At 38.5% G+C, this 23,160-nt stretch overlaps 1 protein-coding gene across 2 annotated transcripts in view; it reads right to left on the bottom strand.

Moving 5' to 3' along the window:
• LOC126373544 (uncharacterized) overlaps positions 1–23,160 on the bottom strand; it is a 214,569-nt gene that overhangs the window by 30,965 nt on the left and 160,444 nt on the right. For both annotated transcript variants that reach the window (XR_007567327.1, XM_050019668.1), the window contains exons 11-14: positions 22,656–22,826; positions 21,476–21,736; positions 18,508–18,638; positions 17,418–17,565 (exon numbers count right to left, since the gene is read on the bottom strand). Coding sequence is in view for 1 of the 2 variants with exons in the window: in XM_050019668.1 (XP_049875625.1) it covers positions 17,418–17,565; positions 18,508–18,638; positions 21,476–21,736; positions 22,656–22,826 (711 nt within the window). In the remaining variant the exon portion in view is untranslated. The remainder of the gene's footprint in view (positions 1–17,417; positions 17,566–18,507; positions 18,639–21,475; positions 21,737–22,655; positions 22,827–23,160) is intronic.

The raw sequence follows: 23,160 nt of genomic DNA, 5'->3' as shown, positions 1-23,160 counted from the left end.
GAATTAACGAAGTCTTTTTTGATTTGGATAAATGTCACTTTAGCTAAAGTATAGACATTGTTTGCTGCTGGAGGATCCATCCACCGCGATGACTTAGAATCACCAACAACTCGCCGAGCTTTCTGTTAGACCAACGTGATAGGTGGTGAGCCATATCGCCGGCTATAGCGGTCGAGCCAACTGTGTTAGTGAAAACTGCACTTAAGATAAATTAATAACACATTGGTGTGAGGATTACGTCGATTATCGTACCTCACATCACTAATTTAAGAGCCACGCTCTTGTCGGTGTAGCATCCATTCTTGTCTATCAAAGACCAATTCCTTAACCTCCTTATAAGACACGATATTCGCTTTCCGTTCCATGTAAGCTCTTCTTAGTCTTCCCCTTCCTCTCTTATCGTATCTACTCATCGATAAATGAATTTATCCAAACAACAGCAACGCGACACAAAATTTCAACGTCATATATTACCATACGAGTTGTAGTCGACTCACGCGCCGCATTACCGAAATCACGTTCTGGCCCTTGAATTTACGATCGGGAATCGTAAATTTTTGTATTAAATTAACTATTTGTCAATTTTCGAGTAACGGTATACTTACCGGTAATGGAGCGTTTTGGTGTTTGACATATTTAAAGATATTGTCTGCAACATGCGAGTGGCCAGTTTTGGTTGACGTGTGAGTTATATTTACCAGTTCTTTAGTCTTTGATGTAGTGATACCAAAGCATACGTTCAGGGTATGATTTATAGTCAGGTCAGTTTGTGACCAATTTATTATTTACTTAAATTAATCCAAGTCTGGGTTATTTTCTGAGTGGATTAATTTCTGATTCTAAGTGGAGCAGTGTGTTAGAGTACTAATGAAAACCTCTCAGAATAAAACGGGAAACTTGCGCTAAAATATTTTGATGTAGGTACTTATATATAGGCTGTTTACCTATGAAGCACCTAGTAGGCCAGTATGGTAATCGCAACTGATTCGAAACTGACTCATTGCGTTGCTTTTCAGTTGCTACTGCAATTAGGGCTTTTCTATGTTTACCATCAGGCGTAGTTGAGCCAACATACTTGGCCAATATAAAAAAAAAGAATGTAAGTATGTGTATTTATTTTACGGGCAGAAACTACCTATTATAAAACGAAAACAAAAAATGGTAAGGTTTAAAACAGTCTGCACCACTAAAGAAGTCCCGAGGCGCGGCTCTAATGTCGCGGTATCTGCATATAATATCATTACTTGTCAATTAGTTCCATTAAAATCTGTTACTACTTACTGATGTAAGTTAGTAGTTTTTACATGAGCTATGTCAGGGGCCTTTGGCGGCTCTATAGTAACCCTGACACTAGGGTTGATGGGGTTGGTAATCCATCTCACAACCCATACGATAGAAGAAGATTAAAATCTGTGGAGTTTTTTCGTGGCGCGGACTACCTATACAGGTTTTTTAACCTGGTACTGTCTTTAGTCTGTTGTAATAAAGCGGATACTGTTTCTGTGTATCTCTACTACCGGCTATTTAGGTTACCAAGAAGTATTACTTATAAATACCTTTATGTTAGCACTTCTTCTCACTTCAATCGCAGAAAAGAACATACATCGCTTTTTAAACAGTGACAGCCTCAAGCTTTCCGTATTACAAGCTCGTACAGTCTTGATACTTGTCATTCGGTAGTAAATTATCAAAATCCGTTAGCGGCATAAACGTCTTTATTACGAAAATACCAGTGTCTGTCATCTGTAGGCACGTAGGCACGTGGTGGGTTGTGAAATAATGTCAAGCCCTTTAGTTACGAGCAGGGCCAGAGGCACGTGTTTAAACGTTTTGGTAAAAATATCGACATACAGGTAGGTTTTGAGACGTTTGGTAATTTCTTGCGTTTTGTAATTAGCTGTGGAAAAGTGATGTAAAGCTGTTGTTAAAAGAGAATATAAAGTAAAAGAAAGAAAGAAACATTTATTATTTAGGACACTACATATACTACGTATATGTATATATAATATAATATATATAATATATATATACAATATTATATAATGGAATATAATAATAATGTTACTAATGAAAAACCATTCGGTAGGCGCAAATGTATTTATGAGTGTATACACGATATATATCTTTGGGATACGGCGTGATGTAAATCATGCCGAATCGTGACATATTTTTGTTAGGAGCAAATTCTTGCTCTATGTCTTGTTTATATTTTATTCAGATTTTTATATTTCCTTATGTTTTCGGTTCAATAAAATATTTCGAGTTCAGATCTTCGTTTTATTATACTCTAAAAAATACACACATATATATATACTAGCTTTTGCCCGCGACTTCGTCCGCGTGGTGTGTTATATAAGAGAGAGATCTTTGTGTGTGTGGTGCATGACAAATTTCAAACGTCTAACTTGAGTGGTTTAGATTTTTCATACAAAAGGATTTTCCCGCTAATTCCCATTCCCGTGGGAATTTCGGGAATTCCTTTCTTAGTGCACCTCCACGGTACCTAAGGTACCTGCATGACAAATTTCAAACGTCTAACTTGAGTGGTTTAGATTTTTCATACAAAAGGATTTTCCCGCTAATTCCCGTTCCCGTGAGAATTTTGGGAATTCCTTTCTTAGTGCACCTCTACGGTACCTATGGTACCTGCATGCCAAATTTCAAATGTCTAACTTGAGTGGTTTAGATTTTTCATACAAAAGGATTTTCCCGCTAATTCCCGTTCCCGTGGGAATTTCGGGAATTCCTTTCTTAGTACATCTCTACGGTATCTAAGGTACCTGCATGACACATTTCAAACATCTAACTTGAATGGTTTAGATTTTTCATACAAAAGGATTTTCCCGCTAATTCCCGTTCTCGTGGGAATTTCGGGAATTCCTTTCTTAATGCACCTCTACGGTACCTAAGGTACCTGCATGACAAATTTCAAACGTCTAACTTGAGTGGTTTAGATTTTTCATACAAAAGGATTTTCCCGCTAATTCCCGTTCCCGTGAGAATTTTGGGAATTCCTTTCTTAGTGCACCTCTACGGTACCTATGGTACCTGCATGCCAAATTTCAAATGTCTAACTTGAGTGGTTTAGATTTTTCATACAAAAGGATTTTCCCGCTAATTCCCATTCCCGTGGGAATTTCGGGAATTCCTTTCTTAGTACATCTCTACGGTATCTAAGGTACCTGCATGCCAAATTTCAAACGTCTAACTTGAGTGGTTTAGATTTTTCATACAAAAGGATTTCCCTTCACTACTCTGCTCCTATTGATTGTAGCGTGATGAAAAGTATACTATAACCTGTCCAGGAGTGTGAAGAATAATTGTACCAAGTTTCATTAAAATCCGTCCAGTAGTTTTTGTTTCTATAAGGAACATACAGACAGACAGACAGACAGACAGACAGACAGACAGACAGACAGACAAAAATTTTACTGATTGCATTTTTGGCATCAGTATCGATCACTTATCACCCCCTGATAGTTATTTTGAAAAAATATTTAATGTACAGAATTGACCTCTCTACAGATTTATTATAAGTATAGATATACACATACACACACATATATTACATACATACATATATATTATACTCTTGTATAAAGTGGGAGGCTGTGGCATTTGTTGTAGCATCACAAATCACTTATCCACAAAACGAACCTGCTTATGGTCTAGTGGACTGATTGTAGTTTAAACCAAGAAAAAAAAGTTCAGGGGTGTTAAAATGCCACATCGAAACAATTTATCTAAAAAAGCAATATTGTAGTTTGACATATATGCGCATATAAAAGTAAATGCGCAATGCATACAAATGTCAAATAGCAATATTGCTTTCCTAGATGAATTGCTTTGATGTGACCTTTTTAATACCCCATCATCTTATGTTTCTTTAAATGCAAATATTATACAAATATTGCACCAAAATAGAAAGAAATAATTACAAAAGACTCATAACTAGGTATATGGTAAATGGCGGCCTTATCGCTTAAAGCGATTTAATATAAAACATATCATGAATCAGAGGTCAAAGTCCAAAGTTAAAAAAACTATGTGACTTGTGATTTTAAAAACAAGGATATTATTAACAATTATAATCATGTAATTATAAACGACAGAGTTATGGGAAAGAACAATAACTATATTTAACATTTTAATTATACGTTCCCATACGTTTTTGTTCGTCAAATTACATAATGTTCGAGTGTTTGCTATGATATCATACTCGTGTCGACAAAGGTCAATTGACATTATAGTCATATTCTATTTTAAAAATGTAGATTTATAATTGTAGAGGTAGTATCATTTCCAAAGTTATAATATCATATTTTAACTTAATATGTGTCAATTCTATGATTCCGCAATTCTAACAGTATTATTATTGCGTATGGCAGACGAAAATAAAATATCCTGCGTGGATCATATATCCAGCTGAAGCTCTCCTAACCAAGTCTCTGCCGCATCCGTCACACAATGCAGCCCGTCTATGCCACCTGGGAATCGGTGCAGAGGGCACTCGTTCACTATGTGAGATATGGTTTGATCCGGGTGACCACATTAACAGTATGGCGACTCCTTTAAGCCCCATTTATGTAGGTGATGGTTTGACTTTCCGTGGTTGGTCCTACACCGATTCAGTCGGGTCCAGATTTTTCGCTTGGAATCAAAGCCAGGGACCCAGGGGATTCTAACAGTGATAAAATCACATAGATACATACGATCACGCCTATTTCCCGTCGGGGTAGGCAGAGACTACAGAATTCCACCATAATGTAACTACACTGGAATACATTTTAGAGTATTCTTGACTCGGCCTTTTAAAACATCCTGGTTAATACCGAGGTATGTAACATCTGGGCCTAATGTATTAGCAAAACAAATCGTTTTAAAGTAAACACAAAGTAACATAATTATGTTAATGATTTAAGCAAAGGTGTGGTGCGTAGTACACATCGTTACGTAACTTGAGCTCATCGCACGACGTTTTTTTTTTAAATATAATAGGCTCGCGATTGACCACAATCTCATCTGATGTTAAGTGACGATGTGGTCTAGAGTGGATCACGCTTACCTAGCCTATTCACTCTAGACTTGAAGACTCCTAGATTATAACGCGTCGGATAACCAGACGATGGCTGACAGTTCGAGACTGGACCACAGAGACCGTTACTATCTATGATAATTACGTTGGATAAATTATTCTGATTCTGGACACCTCTGCCTACCTCTTCGAGGATACAGGCATATACAGGATACATTTAGTGTTATTAACCAGGACAAGACAAAACCTTAGTTGATGCCTCGCTGCATCATTGCTAAATGTATTCAAATTAGTAATGTTAATGCCAAGTTTTTGCAATGACGACGATAAATAATAATATCATGACATCAGTCCTCCATAGACCTCAATAGACCTCAAGGACGGTCAACGCTGTGGCACATGGCACTCGCAAAAAATGGACAAGTGCGATTCAACTCAAGATTGTTCAGTTTGTGTTCATTAAAATAGTATTTTTTGTACGCGTGAAAAGTAAAGTTGAAATGAAACTTTTTGCCCCTTTCGGCCTTTTAATGTTGTCATAAGAATGATTATTTTAAGTAGGATCTCGCGAGATTGATATTTCCAATTCCGCGGGATCTCGAAATTGCGATCTCCATTCGGGATTACATTCCCTAGTTTTGTGTTGATTAAAATGGTCTTTTTTATACGCGTGAGAAGTAAACTTGAAATGAAACTTTTTGACCTCTTTTGGCCTTTTTATGATGTCATAAAAATGATTAATTTAAGTAGGTAACATTTAACGAAATGAGTATGTGCTGTGTTTTATCTAAGTCAAAAATGTAAGTAAGTAAGTAAATATTAAAAAAAAATGACATGACCTTTGATATGATAATGTGATTGTTATTTGAAGTGTGTGAGTTATTTAAATAGTGTGCTCACATGCCCGCTATGTGCCAGGATCTTTTCTAAAAATATGGTTATATAAGCCACATGCGAACACACGAACGTCGGAGTTGAAGCAATCGCCAGATAAAGTAATAACTCATTAGTGCAAGTCCGGTACGAATTTTCAGGTTCAAATCGGCGCTCCCCATTTAAGATTTAGATTAATTGAAAGAATGAAGTGAATGATGAATGAAGAATGTATTAATTGAATTTTTCAAAAAGGTGATTGTCTGGTTTTATCTATAGGACGACGATATATTATGTCGCGAATGCACTTGCTTCTTGCACTGCATGACATCACAGGTCGAGGTCGTCTGGTACCAAACGACCTGATGTCCACATTAGCAATGTAAAATGATGCACAATATACCTACCTATACATTGTTAGCTTGTCAATCGAGATAATAAGACAGCGCATATCGTTGAGAATTAATAGTTAGTTAGTTATTTGAAAGTTCGAAGAACGCGTCTTCTTCTAGCTTTGGAAGGCACATTAAGCTGTTAGTCCCGGTTACTACTTACTGATGTAAATAAGTAGTCGTTACATGAGCCATGTCAGGGATCTTTGGCGGCTCAATAGTAACCATGACACCAGGGTTGATGGGGTTGGTAATCCACCTCACAACCCACACGATAGAAGAAGATCGCGTGATTTACATCGTAGAATCAAGAGTTCGAGTCCCGGATTGGCTATCAACCTCGGGTTTCGTCTTTATTTTTAAGTCATGTTAAGATTAAAGATTTTTTTTGACGTGACTTATTGTAGATTTGCCGCAGATGGCATTAACTACTCGGATAAATGGGGAGCGCTGAGAGCTCTCACCCGGTACAAAATTTAAGACAACAGGCCTGAGGGTGCCCAGTTGGGAGCGAACCTCTGCTCAGGGCGTCGTCTGAGAGGAAGAATATTTGAAAGAATTAACCGACCCTAGTGGGTCGATAGTGATAAGCGCTGAATGAGGGAAATCGTCGACCACGCGTGCGGGGTTAGATTAAAGAGAATTGATATACAGTTTAGCGTAAACCTTAAACAATGCAATTATTTATTAATTTCTTTCATCTTTTGTCAGTCATCATTTCAGAAGGAATCAAATAACGGAATCCATTAGTCGCACGCGCAGTAGGACATTAGTTTCACTTTTAACTTTCATATTGTTAATTAAAATGATAAATTGTAAATTATAATTGTTCAAACGCAGTAGGAAGCCGTTCAGTCAGTGGGCAGGCAAGCGTATCCACGTGTAAACATTATAGTTTGTTTTATTATAATGCCTTTTACTTTTACATAATTTATCTTTTAATATTGTATTTTTGGAATTTTATTGTGTTAGAGGAATTCGGTGGCGCAGCGGTTAACGCGCTCGGTCTGCGATTGTTGAAGTTAAGCAACTTTCCCAAAGTCGGTCATTAGATGGGTGACCACAAAAAAAAGTTTTCATCTCGAGCTCCTCCATGCTTTGGAAGGCACGTTAAGCCAATGGTCCCGGCTGCATTAGCAGTCGTTAATATCCGCACTGGGCCCGCGTGATAGTTTAAGGCCCGTTCTCCCTATCCATCCATAGGGAAGGCCCGTGCCCTAGCAGAGGGGACGTTAATGGGCTGGTGATGATGATGATGATTGTGTTAGATGGGTTTTGACGTGGCCAATTTTCGAATCCCGGATTCTTCACAAAAATCACGCCTGAATCCCCGTAAGAAGGATAGTATACAAAACCACGCTTCGCCAGGTAAGTACAAGTCCCATGCAATAACAGGGTGCGAGCCTCTTGCCATTATTCAGGCGCAAATTCTGGAAACCACGTGATATCAATTACTTATCTACTTATGATCCAAACATGAATTCAAACTCATGAAGTCCAATACAGTGGTTCGAATATGTTTTTTTTTTTTAAAAACTTCTTTAGAATCCAATAATAGATAGTCTTTGAATACCTAACATCTTTGAATAGTATATAAGTAATAATATGCAGTCTATATAAATAATAAAAATAAAATATGTCTCTCGATCGATATGTGTAAAAATATAGAAAATATGTTTTTTTTAAAGAAAACAAGAATATACATTTTTTAATAGTTTTCCTTCTAAAGTTCTTATAATATTTTAGTACCTAAGTAGATATACCGGGAATCGATATCAAATGGAATTTCCTGTCGGAAAATTCATGAAAAATTTTGTGTTAATTATTTTCAGTTCCATACTTTTGCAGCGGAAAATTCGACTTGATATCAACTCAGAATCATGGTCTGAATCATTCTTTCCTTCCAAAATTTTCGTTACGATGTCACTAACACCCTGTATGCACGAATAGGTTTTCATGTTAATAGTTCTAATCTTATCAAAGCAAGTAAATTATTAACACGGATTCGAATACTGGCTTGGGCTCTAAACCACTCTATTCCACTTCTGTTTGAATTGGCCACTTGACAACCTAGTCAAATGAGGTACTTTTTTCGAAATGTCAAAACGAAAATTTTCTTTGGACATTGTATATAAATACTGTCCTGTGACGTCATCAATATAAGCGGTCAAACGTCAGCTAAGACTGCCCTCAAAGTCATGGTCAAGTCCCTGTTTTTATATAAGAACTGTCACTGACATGATCTTAAGGGCAGTGTCAAAACTGATATTCGTTTATTAATACCACCCTTAATTCGTGAGTAAAATTCTAAAATAAGTCGAAAAATAAAATGAGACTTATTCTTTTTCGATGAGATTTTTACCGTCGTGGGATTTTTCAAAATTTTTAATTTTGCTTACATACATACATAAACTCACGTCCGTAATCCCTAATGGGGTGGGCAGAGCCACAAGTAATCAAAGACAACTTGCAGCCACTGTTGATACGATGTCGTAAGCTGGATATGATGAACCTTGTGGTGATAAGGGATCAGCCTATCGCCCATAACATTAGTCCATCATGTTAGAGGACACAATCCCTCTGCCGGTAATTTTGCTTAATTTTTATAATTTGTCTTTGACCCAGTCAAGTACCCAATTGATGTTTGTTTTCAGGATTTGTGTCCGGTTAATGGCAATAGGCTCTTCCTCTATTACAGGGGACTTAAACATAGCTGGCCAGAAGTGGCGACTGTAAACACTATACACCTCTGCCTACCCTTTAAAGTACATAAAAAGATTGATTAACATTACAGGTTAACATGATAAAAATATCAATGCCTTACCTACACACCTAAATTTAAACAAACACTATGAAGACATCAAAACAAGTCTCACTTTAAAAACTAACCGTAAAGGCCGCTCACACCGCCACTAAATACGAAAAAATAAAATTAAAAAACAACTGTCAGATGACACGCGTGTCGCGTGCGCAAGGCTGGTGCGCGTTTGGCGTGTGCGCAGGTGAAGCGCGCATCCCTACCCAGCGCGCGTAGGAAAATTGTTTTAAATAAGTTTTCCTCGTGCGCTTTGTGTTGTTTTGTTTTATTTTTTGTTACTCTAAATAATTCTTCTGTTTCCAACAATACTTCTTTTCTTATGTATACGTTATATTTTTAACTCTTATGTTTGTTAAGAAGATTTATTACTGTTTAATTTTAGAAAATAATTTCTGTTTAAGTTTTATACATATACAATGAATTATTTGTATTTCTCGTGTAAGTTATGTGTTACTCCGTGTTTTATATTATATATTTGTTTTATATTTGTTACTGTGGTGTCCCTTTATAATAAACATTTCTTTCTTTCTTTTCTTTATTTATTTATATAATAACACCCTGTATATGTTGTAATTGTGAATGCAGTGTGTGTGTAATTTTTGTATATGTGCCCCAATAATAGGTACACATATTATTGGGGCACATATACAAAAATTGACGTAAGACTTGAATTTTATAACTTAACGTGTACTGTTGGTATACCTATCTAAATAAAAAAAAGTAGCTTGATTTGACTAGTTGGAAACGTTGGACTAGTACTCTATTGTTTTGAATTTAAATACACTTCTCATCAAAAAAATCGAAACACCTTGCAAGTTTACGTTTTGTCAGGATTATCAGAAAAATGTGTACATTTAGGAATAAATGTTAAATGTCGTTTAACAGTGAGTAATATGAGCTTATCAAATCTTAATGTTAATGTTCTAAATTTAAATGAATTTTTCATAGGTTTCGTATTTTGTTAAATGAGTCATTTTTATTCCGTATGGAGTATAAAGGAAATGGATAAAACAACACACGTAAATGAAAAACGTTTATTTAATAACTTGTATTCCCTCCCCGAGCTCTAATTACTGCTTCCATACGGTTCTTCATCGATCGGATGAGAGTCACGATCACATGCTGTGGTATATTGTCCCATTCCTCTTGGGTTGCATCTTGCAGCTGGCTAAGTGTTTCTGGGGCAGGATCTCTTGCTCGAATTCGTCTCTTTAATTCATCCCACAGATGTTCAATGGGATTCATGTCCGGGTTTCTTGCTGGCCATTCCATAATAGAGATATCGACTTCGTTAAGATAATCTCGTACGACGCCCGCGGTGTGAGCCCTAGCATTGTCGTGCATGAATATGAAGCCGTTGCCAATAAAATGTGCATAGGGCATCACATGAGGCTCGAGACACTCTTCGACGTACCGATGACAGTTTAGTGCAGGCAGACGTGGCCCAGACACGAAAGCAAGCTCTGTCTTACCGTCGGCGCTGATTCCTCCCCAAACCGTCCACGAACCGCCACCATAGCTGACCTTTTCTTCAATGCAGCATTGTGCATAGCGTTCTCCGTCTCTTCTGTAGACCTTGTTCCTTCCGTCGTTACCATACAGCATAATTTTACACTCATCAGAAAAGAGAACTTTGCTCCACTGTAGGTATGACCAATTTAGGTGCTCACGTGCAAAGTTAAGGCGCGCTCTTCGATGGTCTGCAGTTAATTTCGGCCCATTTGCTGGCTTATGCGGTACCAGTCCACGATCTTTCAACCTTCTTCTAATTGTAGAGTCACTTACAGCCACCCTTCGTACAACACGAAGCCGCTGCTGCAGTTGAAAAGCGTTAAGGCGTCGATTTCTTAAAGAAGTTGTTACAATAAATCGATCATCTCGCTCAGAAGTGACCCGATTCCTGCCAGATCCTGAACGGCGCGTGAACAAACCAGTCTCCCGATAACGTTTATAGACTCTATGAACAGATGACAGGCTTAGATGCAGTCTTGCAGCCACAACACGCTGACTAAGGCCAGAATCCAGCAATGCCACAACTTGGGCGGCTTCTGTGGGCGAAGTATCCATACGTTTTAGAAAAAAAACCTTTTTTCAGACGTCCCAAAGTCACAGTATTGAAATAAAAAACAAAAAGTTTAAGGATAGGCGCCAATTTTTAGTTTTTAAACGCTAAATGTACTCCAACCCTAAACACACATTTGTCTCAAAACAGTGATTCATTTCGTTTATAAGATAAACAAATGAAATTCTAATTTTGAATTTAGAATTTTCGCTTATTACTGTAATGGCCAAACTGCCAGCTATACATTTATGTATTTTTTTTCATCGTATGAATTCTTTTTTGTGTTAAATTCGGACAGAAACAATGAAAACGGAAGTGTTTCGATTTTTTTGATGAGAAGTGTATATTCTAAACAGCGATAACACTGATACTATCGCATCGATACGCAATGGTAATACATAAGTGGTGTTTGCCTTTCTCAACGCTTACTAATCCGGTATTCCATCAGACTAAGGTGTCATGAGAGACCGGATTCGCGAGGGGATCCCTCATAAGGGCGTTTACTCACTATATCCGATTCGAATTCGGGAATGACGGATAGTAGGAAATTACTAAGAGAAATAGGACAGCGGATACGATAGTATAAAGAAAATACTTCGCCCCGCACCAATTCGTATCAGGCACCGAGCTACATTTACCTCACCCCCTATGGGTCTTACATAGACATACATAAACAGCCTATATACGTCCCACTGCTGGGTACAGTCATGAGCAATATAATGTACCCAATTTAGGACTCTGTCGCACTAACATATTTTACATTTAGAGAGACTTACAGTTCAATTTGTCAATAAAGTTAATGTGACATGGTACCAAAGTGCCCTCAATCAACCGGAGGGGGTATGGAGCATACCCACGCTGCTCCACTGCGGGTTGGTGGAGGTATTTGGGCTAGTAGCCCGGAAACAACGGCTTAGCGTGCCTTCCGAAGCACGGAATCATCTTACTTTTTGGACAATCAGGTGGTTCAAGCCTGCAATGTCCTTGCCAAACAAAGGACAGTCTCACAAAGTGATTTCGACAATGTCACCATCGGGAATCGAAGCCGGACCTCCAAATCGTGAGCCCAACGCTCTAACTACTAGACCACAAAGGTTGTTGGCTGTGCTCTGGGTCTTACTTTAGTTTAAATGGCCGCTAAGCCGCTAAGAAGCGCGCGCGGATTGTCTGTGTCGCTCGCACTTTCGCTCACGGTAAAAATGATATTTTTTTAGAATAGAATAAAATAGAAATTGTTTATTATAAAAGTACGCCACACACAAAGACAAGACAATAACATCACTTAATTTTTTTCACAAAACAATTACATAAGTATAGGAGGATGTTCATTGGAATGATCATAAGGTGGTGGTGGACGTCCTGAGATAAAAGGGCCTCACGCAGCAAAAGTATGGACACCCTGCTGGGTGAGGCACGAACGTCGTGTTTCATAAATATGCGTTAATATTCGTACATAGATTAAATATTACCAAATTACTTAAAATAGAATTTAGGTGTACGTACATAATAAGTTGTATGGAGTGTCCGAAATGTGACCATTATGCTATCAATATAAAAAGATCCACGATCACTTCGGATCCATCATTTAAAGTTCGTGCGGATTCAGATCGAATGTAGTGCGAAAACATCCTAATAGGACCCTGGATTGTCCACAGCTGGAATACTAAACAGCCAGGTGCTTTGATGGTATAACTTTTGGCACGTTACGTAGTAAACACAAAGGATTTTGTAAATACTTTATGGAGTGCCAAATACACATTATGTATTCTTCTTCGACCTCCGTGGACCAGTGGTTGAGCGTTGGTCTCACGATCCGGAGGTCCCGGGTTCGAATCCCGGTGGGGACAAACCACAAAAATCACTTTGTGATCCCTAGTTTGTTTAGGACATTACAGGCTGATCACCTGATTGCCCAATAGTAAGATGATCCGTGCTTCGGAAGGTACGTTAAGCCGTTGGTCCCGGTTACTACTTACTGATGTAAGTAGTCGTTACTGAGCCATGTCAGGAGCCTTTGGTAGCTCGACAATAACCCTGACACCAGGGTTGGTGAGGTTGGTAATCCATGCACGACCCACACGATAGAAGAAGAATAAGTGACTTATAACGATGAGATATAACATATGCGCTATAATATATCTAGATTTCTATATATTTCCTAAGACTAACCAGTAAATAGGTAGGCAACTAACGCGGAAGGCAGACTTTAATAACAATGTCTGAAATAAGGATGTAGTAAGAATAAGAACGCAATGAAGATATAAATCTTACGATTCTTTAGCCAAAATCTCTTGCACGCGGAAGCTCAACTACTAGAGTTGCGGCAATGACGAATACCAATGTAACTGTTACGTAATAGGTACCAATACTAGGTAGCAGAGAAGCTCGGTGGCGCAGCGGTAAACGCGCTCGGTCTGCGATTGTTGAAGTTAAGCAACTTTCGCAAAGGCCGGTCATAGGATGGGTGACCACAAAAAAAAAAAGTTTTCATCTCTAGCTCCTCCGTGCTTCGGAAGGCACGTTAAGCCGTTGGTCCCGGTTGCATTAGCAGTCGTTAATAACCACCAATCCGCACTGGGCCCGCGTGGTGGTTTAAGGCCCGATCTCCCTATCCATCCATAGGGAACGCCCGTGCCCCAGCAGTGGGGACGTTAATGGGCTGATGATGATGACTAGGCAGTAACTTTATGTTACAATATTTGGGACATCATAAATATTGTTTTATTTAATAATGTTTGTTTGAGCTTTCGTCATAATTAGTTTATGTGATGTAATTATGTTGGTCGTAATTATTATTTACTACTTTAATGTGTATTTTCATTGGCCAATATTAACAAGCGACCAACAATATTGGCACAGATTTATTGTAACCTCATTGTAGATACATACATAAACTCACGCCTATTTCCCACCGGGGTAAGCAGAGACTATGGTATTCCATTTGCTTCGATCCTTCATACACGCACGCCGGTTCAGAGTGAACGTACTAAATCTTTTTTAAGGACATCTCCAATTCGGTCAATGTAAGAACTTCTAGGACTTCCTCTGTCAGCCCTACCATCCAGATTTTTTCAGCCTAGTACTTTGCCACCTGGACAGTTTTTTCGGCGGCATTCATCAGCTCCTCTCGCGTACACTTTTAATTACTGATAACTTTTGGAACTATTTAACATATTCGTAGTATTTTCAATAGGTAAGTAGTGCAGACGATATTGCGGCACTAGCCAGTAATAAAGAGGACCTAGAAACCCTACTTAACACAATGAACACAGTTTTTGAAAAATACGACCTTAAAATTAATATGTGTAAAACCAAAATTCTAACAATTTCCAAAACTCCAATAATAGACAGCCAAATAATTAAGTTAAATAATATCCCGATTGAAAATGTAAAGAACTTTAAGTATCTAGGCAGCATAATAACGAATGACTCAAGATGTACTTTAGACGTTAAAACCAGAATAGCAATGGCAAAACAAGCTTTCCATAACAAAGGGTGCATATTCAAGGCTAAGATTGCCAAAACTATCAGAAAAAGATGTGTCAAAACATTCGTATGGAGTATAGCCCTCTATGGATGTGAAACTTGGACACTGACACAGAAGGACAGAGAGAGACTCGAGGCCTTTGAAATGTGGTGTTGGAGGAGGATGGAAAGAATAAGTTGGACAGAAAGGGTTACAAATGAGGAAGTGCTAGTAAGAGTAAGGGAAAAGAGACAAATACTGAGAATTATTGAGGACAGAAGAGGCAAGATGATTGGACACCTAATAAGACACGACGAATTCATTAAAAACATCATAGAAGGAAAGCTAGAAGGAAAGAGAGGAAGGGGAAGACCAAGAAGAGCTTACATGGAACAGATTAAAGAAAAGGTTAACGTCGTGTCTTATAGGGAAGTCAAGGAATTGGCCTTTGATAGACTGGAATGGAAAATGCTACACCGACAAGAGCGTGGCTCTTAAATTGATGATGATGATGTATTGTGATATGTGTTACTTGCTGTCGATCAATTCAAAGTTAGTTAATTAAAAAAATTGTAAAAATCAAATCAAATCAAATCAAATCAATTTTTTTGTATTTCGAATTCTTTGTGTTTTTATTCGTACGTTTGAATTTAATTTACTGAATCTAGAATTTTGGACAGCAATTTTAATAAGTAATTCAGATACTAGTGATATCATACTAGGTATAAAGAGCTCACGCCCACACTATAGCCCCGCACGTTAACTCATTGTGTCAAACCGTGGGAATCAGAGATGAGGGCACTGAATCAGGTGCGCTGGCACACTGTCACAGATTATTCTGCGGTCTCTATTGAGACGTTTCCGGATTTTTGACAATTGATGGATTTTATGAGACAACTATATTGTCCTAGTTTTTTTGCAAGTGGCTTTTTATAGGCTCGAGTTTAGGAATCTTCCATTAGACTGAGTCAGGGTTACTATTGAACCGCCAAAGGCCCCTAACATGGCCCTTGTAACGACTACTAACTTGCATCAGTAAGTACTAACCTGTGTGTAACGTGATACGAGCATATCTCGAACCAATACAGCTGTATATACGAGCTTACTATGTATATACGAGCATTAATATGTATACACTTTGGTACCATGTCACATTAACTTTTTTGACAAATTGAACAGTAAGTCTCACTAAATGTCAAATATGTTAGTGCGACAGAGTCCTAAAGTGGGTACATTATATTGCTCATGACTGTATGTATGGAAGTGACATTGAAGCCAACAATACCGCATGGCTAATGATATCAGGGAAAAAACGACTTTAATCGCCTTTGTGTACAAAACGCAGTTTTGACTTGATTACTAAGATCAAGGTTGAGATATACATACACTCACGACTGTATTCCTAATTGGGGTAGTCAGAGGTACATCCATCGCAAGATGAACTAAGTAGGAACCTATTTTTTTTGACGTGAATCATTGTAGATCTGCCGCAGATGGCATTAACTACTTGGCCGGACAAATGGGGACCGCTGAAAGCTCTCACCCGGTACAACGCCCACACTTCACGCGAGCTTTCTGTCAGACCATCGTGCATCGTGACAGGTGGTGAGCCGTATCTCCGTCTATAATGGTTAGCGTTATCCCGTTTCTAACCGGGTCCGCTTACCTAACCTGAAGATTTGACAGGTCCGGTTTTTTATAGAAACGACTGCCTGTCTGACCTTCCAACCCGCGAAGGGATTTCTCGGGATTGTGGATGTTTTTCTTCACCGCTGAGCACGTGATAATCATTTATGACCCAAACATGAATTCGAAAACAAATTCGAAAATAATTGGTTTAAAGTTTAGGCCTATGCTGGGATTCGAGCCTGCGACCTCAAAGTGAGGGCCAAGCGTTCTGCCAACTGTGCAATCTATTCCAGTTGTCCCTGGCCATATTGTGTAAACCACCTGTGATAATTTATCGATAGCTGTAAGTACTTAGAATAAGTATAACTATCATTATAAGCAGTATTTATTAATCGTTTAACATTGTCAAATATATTACAACGATGAGCTGGATAAAACGGTGCATTATGTTAATAAGATAATTATGAATATACATAATTATTATACTATCTACATTAATGTAATGTATACCTTGACATTTATGGATTTCAAGATCATTAATTATTATAGGTAATTAGGTATCTTACCTATTTTATGTTTAAAGACTCTATTACACTACACGGACGGACGGTGGTTAGAGCGTTAGGCTCACGATCTGGAGGTCCGGGTTCGATTCCCGATGGGGACATTGTCGAAATCACTTTGTGAGACTGTCCTTTGTTTGGTAAGGACTTTACAGGTTTAAATCACCTGATTGTCTGAAAAAATAAGTTGATTCCGTGCTTCGGAGGGCACGTTAAGCCGTCGGTCCCGGCTATTAGCCGTAAAAATATTTCTACCAACCCGCAGTGGAGCAGCGTGGTGGAGTATGCTATATACCCCCTCCGGGTCAGCGTGGTGGAGTATGCTATATACCCCCTCCGGTTGATTGGAGGGAGGCCTGTGCCCCGCAGTGGGACGTACGTATATATAGGCTATTTATGTGTATACAGAATCTTTTCACCATAATCTACTTAAATATAGTAAGGGCCTCTGCCCAGCGGTGGGACACTATTATCATCTCATCTCATCTCCGCTTCACGCTCACGTCCTTCACCTTTACATTTTTTATTTGTTTTTTTTTTATTTTAGCTAGAAAAAAAATGGTTCAGATAAGTACTCACAGTTGCAGCGGGCTCGACCCTGGCCGGTAGCGCGCGCGCCACTTCGGGCGAGGCCGACCGCTCCCTCTCGCGCATCTCGCTTGCCAGCGCCGCACGCGCAGCACGGGCCGCGCGCGCAGCCACCTCCAGGCACCCGCTTGATTTGCTCCTGAGAACATACGTCAACTTAGCAAAATAATACCAGTTTATTGTCAATGTGAAAACTCGAAAACGTATTCTATACTTTACTGGGTACGGTCGGAAATGTTCCAAGCCAGAAAGTTCTTGATAGCAAAATTGACTGTCACAGAAGAGGAAGGAATTTTTGTATCAGAATTTGGTGACGATAGTGAATTAGGTAGCAGTAAAGAAGTCACCTGTTATTGGACGGGTTGTGCAGCTGCAAATGATAGCTTCTAATTAAAACACATAATACCGGGTTCTTACCGCATTAATCAGGGATATGAGACTCCCGATATTTCAACACTATGTGCCATGATCACATCAGTTATCAGTGTGAGTGTGTGTGGAGTCTCATATCCCTGATTAACGTGGTAAGAACCCAGTATTATGACATGAACTTCTATCTCAACCCTGGTCTCAGGGTTATTATTGAGCCGCCAAAGGCCCCTGACATGGCTCATGTAACGACTACTGACTTGTATCAGTAAGTAGTAACCGGGACCAACGGCTTAATGGCCCTTCCGAAGCACGAATCATCTTACTTTCGGACAATCCGGTGATCGCAAAAGTATGGAACTGAAAGTAATTTAAAAGAACACTAAAATTGACATGAATTTTCCGACAGGAAATTCCACTTGATATCAACTCAAAATAACGGTTTGAGTCATTCCCATTAATATTCAGTTGTCACTAACACCCATACGTACTTGTACAGGGTGTAGGTGACATCGTAACGTATACCGAGGGGTTTCATTCTGAGTTATTATCAAGTGGAATTTTCCATCTTTTTTGTAAGTATATTTGTCATTCTAATCCTGCTACATTAAAAAGAGTATAAGTCTCTTATATTAGATTCATAGAATCACCTAACGGCTTTCTGTTAACAGCAAAAATAGTAAGTATCTTAATTAGGTGCTATAGTATTCACCTTATGGGCCTATCAATAGGACCCAGCATGGAGAGAGGCTGGTCAGGCGCCGCGGGCGCGGGCGGCAGATACATGACGTGTCCTCCCCAAGACAGGTACGAGTTGTTACCACGCCATGGGGTCGCGTCCTCCTGGGAAGAAGATTTGTTTAAGGATGGTTGTCAAATTATGAGAGATAAAAATCATCGATTGACCTAATCTCGACTGATACATCACTATGCTAATGAACGTAATAACACTAGACAACGTAAGTTGTTTAACAGATCATATTCTTACCCCGCATTGAAGCTATCGTACAATGTTATCTTTATTGAAATATTATAAACACTAATTGTACGGAACTGGTCGTTCTGTTTAATGCTAAATAGTAAAATTTTGACAGACAGGTCCAAAAGGTATTATGACGATTTTCTGATTTTATTTTTTATTTTATTTTTTATTTTATTCATAAGATATCCAACAGCAGTTTTACAGGTAAAGTTAAAGTATCTAAATTACATAGTGTGTCTTAGCCAATAACAGGATATCATAGATTGCGTTAACTATTGAACCGAAATTAACAGAAAACAATAACAAAACTTAAATGAACAATACGCTAGTGCACAAACGAGTTACATACAATGGTTTAAAAAGTTAAGAATAATATATTTAAATTACAATTATTTTAACTACAGCATTAGAGTAATAAGCGAGTGAATTGCAAGACATAAATCAATCTGAAACAACGAGCAGTAATACAGCTTCGCGGTAATGAGATGAATACGTGAAAATAGTAATGAAACGAAAGTTTACGGCGGCATGCATTGTTTGTTATTTTTCGATAGTTTGTCTAGTACATGTTTCTTTAGATTCTGTTTGGTTGTGTTAAAAATGTCTGTATAACTAAATTTTCTGTTGAAACATTTGGTAGCTCGTGAGATATATTCGTTACGTCCGTAGTTAGTTTTGCTTCCTGGCACATAAAAGACGTCTCGAACTTCGTGTCTAGCACGATTTCTAGGAACGACTAACGATACCTGTGATGTCAGAGTAGGGCTATCGATAGTAGAATTAACTATATCGTGCAGGAAAGCCATATCGAGCATGATACGTCTATTCTCCAATGTGTCCAAATAGTGAAAATTACAGGCTTCTGAGTATGATGGTGGAACAACTTTCATTCTGTAATTAAGGTGCTTGACGAACTTTTTTTGTATGCGTTCTATATTGTCTATGTATACTGTGTACTGTGGATTCCAGATGATACTAGCAAACTCTAGAATGCTGCGGACGTATGCACAGTACACAGTCTTAACACATGATATGTCATTAAAGGGTTTACACACCCGAAGCACAAAACCTAGGTTCCTGTAAGCTTTATCCACCATGATATCTATGTGTTTGGTAAATAACATTTTGCTGTCTAATTGAACGCCTAAGTCTCGTACATCGTAGACGCGTTTCAAATTCTGATTATTTATTTTGTAGTTGTAATCGATTGGTTTAGGTTTCCGAGTATATGTTATTTGTACGCACTTATCTATATTTATATTTATTTTATTACGTTCATAATATGTTGATAAATCATCTAAATCCTGTTGTAATCTGTGGCAATCCTCTATTTTACAAATTTTAAGGTAGACTTTTTTGTCATCAGCGTACAGAAGTTGTCTCGAGTGTGCAAAACATTCATGAACGTCATACAAATAGGCATTGTAGAACAAGGGCCCCAAATGGGATCCCTGGGGGACTCCAGAGGGGATGTTAATAAAGTTTGATTTAAATCCACCCAAAACTACCGCCTGTGTTCTGTTTGTTATATAAGAACTAATCCAACGGAAGAGATCTCCCTGGATCCCAAGTGTATACAATTTATTAAGCAAAATAACGTGGTCTACGCGGTCAAAGGCCTTTTCAAAGTCCGTGTAGATCACGTCAACCTGAGCGGGTTGTTCCATGCTATGAAGTATGTAGTTGGTAAATTCGCACAAATTAGTGTAGACAGATCTGCGTCTTAAAAAGCCATGTTGATAATGTCCCACATTTGATGCTATTGTGGGATATATGATGTTATAGACTACACGCTCAAACACTTTGGAAATGCTATTGAGTATAGATATAGGCCTGTAATTTTTTATGTTAGATTTAGATTCTTTCTTATGTATGGGAACAATGTGAGCCTCCTTCCAGATGCAAGGGAAGACTCCTTCTTTGATTGATCGGTTAAAAAGTAAAGTGAGTGGTTTACAAATACTATCGTGGCATTTCTTAAGAAAAACGGGGGGTATGCCGTCACTACCTGCGCCTTTGTTGGGATCAATATTTTTTAAGTATTTCGACACTAGTTCGACTGTGACAGTTAGCGTATGTATGTGACCACTATCGCCTCTAGGGGCGCTAATCAGTTTTTCTTGCGGTAAATGACCAGGGACCGGAGACGAAAACACGCTTTGAAAGAAATTGTTAAAAGCATGAGTGATTTCTTGGCCGTCATTGAAAGTTCTCTGACCGTCAGTCATAATGTTAGGGTAACCAGTACTTCCGCGTTTGCCACGCATCATATGTATAAAACTCCACAACATTTTTGGGTTACGTTTAATGTTCATTTGAGAGATGGCGATGAAATTATCATAACATATGTCCTGTAATTGTTTTTGCCTTGCACGTAAAAGGGAAAATTCATCGTAGTCTCTATTGTTGTTATATTTCTTCCATTTAGCATGTACTTTAATTTTAATGATACTAATATCAACAAACAGCAACAGAAACATGATCAAATAATACCTATCCAATAACTCAAGATGATAGTTCAATCACAGATAGCGCACGCACAGCCACTTTGGCTGTATCTATATCAGGTGGTTTAAAAAGTAAGTGCGTTTAAAAAGTAAATGTCAACAAATGTCAAATAGCAATATTGCTTTTTTAGATGAATTACTTCAATGTGGCCTTTTTAACCCCCCAGATCAGAAGTTCATCAGAAACTTACCTTCTCAGGCACGGGCGAAGATTCTTCCTCCTTGATATCCTCTTCGGTAGACGCTTTCGCCCTCGCTGGTTGTTGGAACAGGAGTGGATTGCTCAACGAATTCGGAGCAGACTTCGTTAAGAACCAGTTCTGCTCCGGTTCTTGCAACATCGGTTCGTGTTCTAAGTCGAACCTTCTCGAACCCAACGCTGCCCCCAAAGCCCCTGAGACTGACTTCCTGAGCTTCTGAAGACTGTTAAAACCCTGTTGCAGCTGTTTCCCCTGAAAACAATCGTAGAAGCACGACATGCCTTTAAACTACGTGGGGCTGGAATCGTTCGAATAAAAGACGGGCTGTCGAGGAATAAAGGTTAAATTTGGGAAGGCAATAAAGTTTGAAATAGCAAAGAAATTACAAGTAAGTTTGATATAAGTAAAGAAAGTAGCATTGAAGATAATAAAGAAAAAGGAGCTGCTTAATATACTTAATCGCGTCACATGTCATATATCAGCAGACATAAAATTTGCGAATAGAAAAGGAAGCGAATGAAACCTTATTTATTTATAATCCTCTACTATATTTTTTATGTGTGCTACTGTGAAGACTAATAAAACGAAAATTTAATTATTAAGTGAAGTAAGCTTCTCTAATGTTGTTAATAACAAAATATTAGTGTACGTTCTGTATGATTGTATTAGTATAGTGAGAGTTATCAGAGATAGTGTTAATAGAATGAGAGTAAACGAGATTTTAGTGCCAGCAGAGAAGTATTTAGCCTCTACTCCTCTTCAGCTGCAAGTACACGGGAGGTTAGGTGAGTGATTCGTTTACTGATTAGGTAGTGTACTGTTATTTCTTGTTAGTCACACGTGTTGAAACTATTCTACTAATTTGTTACTAGAATCAGATACCATTTCTTTACACTTTTTTTATGCATGTCGCAACAAAATTTAGTATAGCCGGATGGCCTAGGGTTTCTCTTTCCTTAGAATGTTTTGTTCCCGTCTGATGACTGAGTTTGCCGTCTGTGTATTTCTCTTCCACTTCTCTCTATTGGATGTGTCATCGTGCCGGACGGCCAAGAATAAGTAATGTAGCTTTTCTATCATTATAATTTCAATTTCAACACAAGTGAAATGATATCAGATCCTAGACAACCAACCTAACATCCCGCGCACTGTAAGTTTCCACTCCTCTCACCTTGTCCTGGTTTTCTCTTGGCAATGACAAGCTGAAGGGCTGAGCTCCGGGACTGTAGGTGGCCACCCCGATCCCCTGAGGATGCAGAGTGATGCCGACTCCTGCGCCGTCAGAGCTGCTGTCGCCAAGGTCTTGCTGAGGAGTCCAAACGGCGGGATTAGAATCTGGCACCTGAAAAGAAGGAGAGTAAAGAAACAAGAAATAGAGGTAAAAGAGTTGACATTAGGAACTTAAGCAAAGAAGCATACCAAGATGGATCATAGATCACCAACGGCAAATACTACTTCCATGTTTCTACTTGTAGGGGCTTAGGATCCTGATGTCAACAAAAAAGAAAATATAATAAGAATAGGATTCTCACTGGTATCTATGATAGTTTTAGAATTATATTTTAATGTTATTTAACATCAAAATTGTAACACATTCAGAGTCCGTCTCAGATAACAAACTGCGTAAATTATGAAAATGTTTTCTCGTTACCTATTGTTGACTGTCGATGCCAAAT

Source organism: Pectinophora gossypiella, chromosome 2 (genome assembly GCF_024362695.1).
Source record: "Pectinophora gossypiella chromosome 2, ilPecGoss1.1, whole genome shotgun sequence".
Classification (NCBI taxonomy): Eukaryota; Metazoa; Arthropoda; class Insecta; order Lepidoptera; family Gelechiidae; genus Pectinophora; species Pectinophora gossypiella.
The sequence above is the reverse complement of the archived record's forward strand: the minus strand, read 5'-3'. Positions and strand labels throughout refer to the sequence as shown.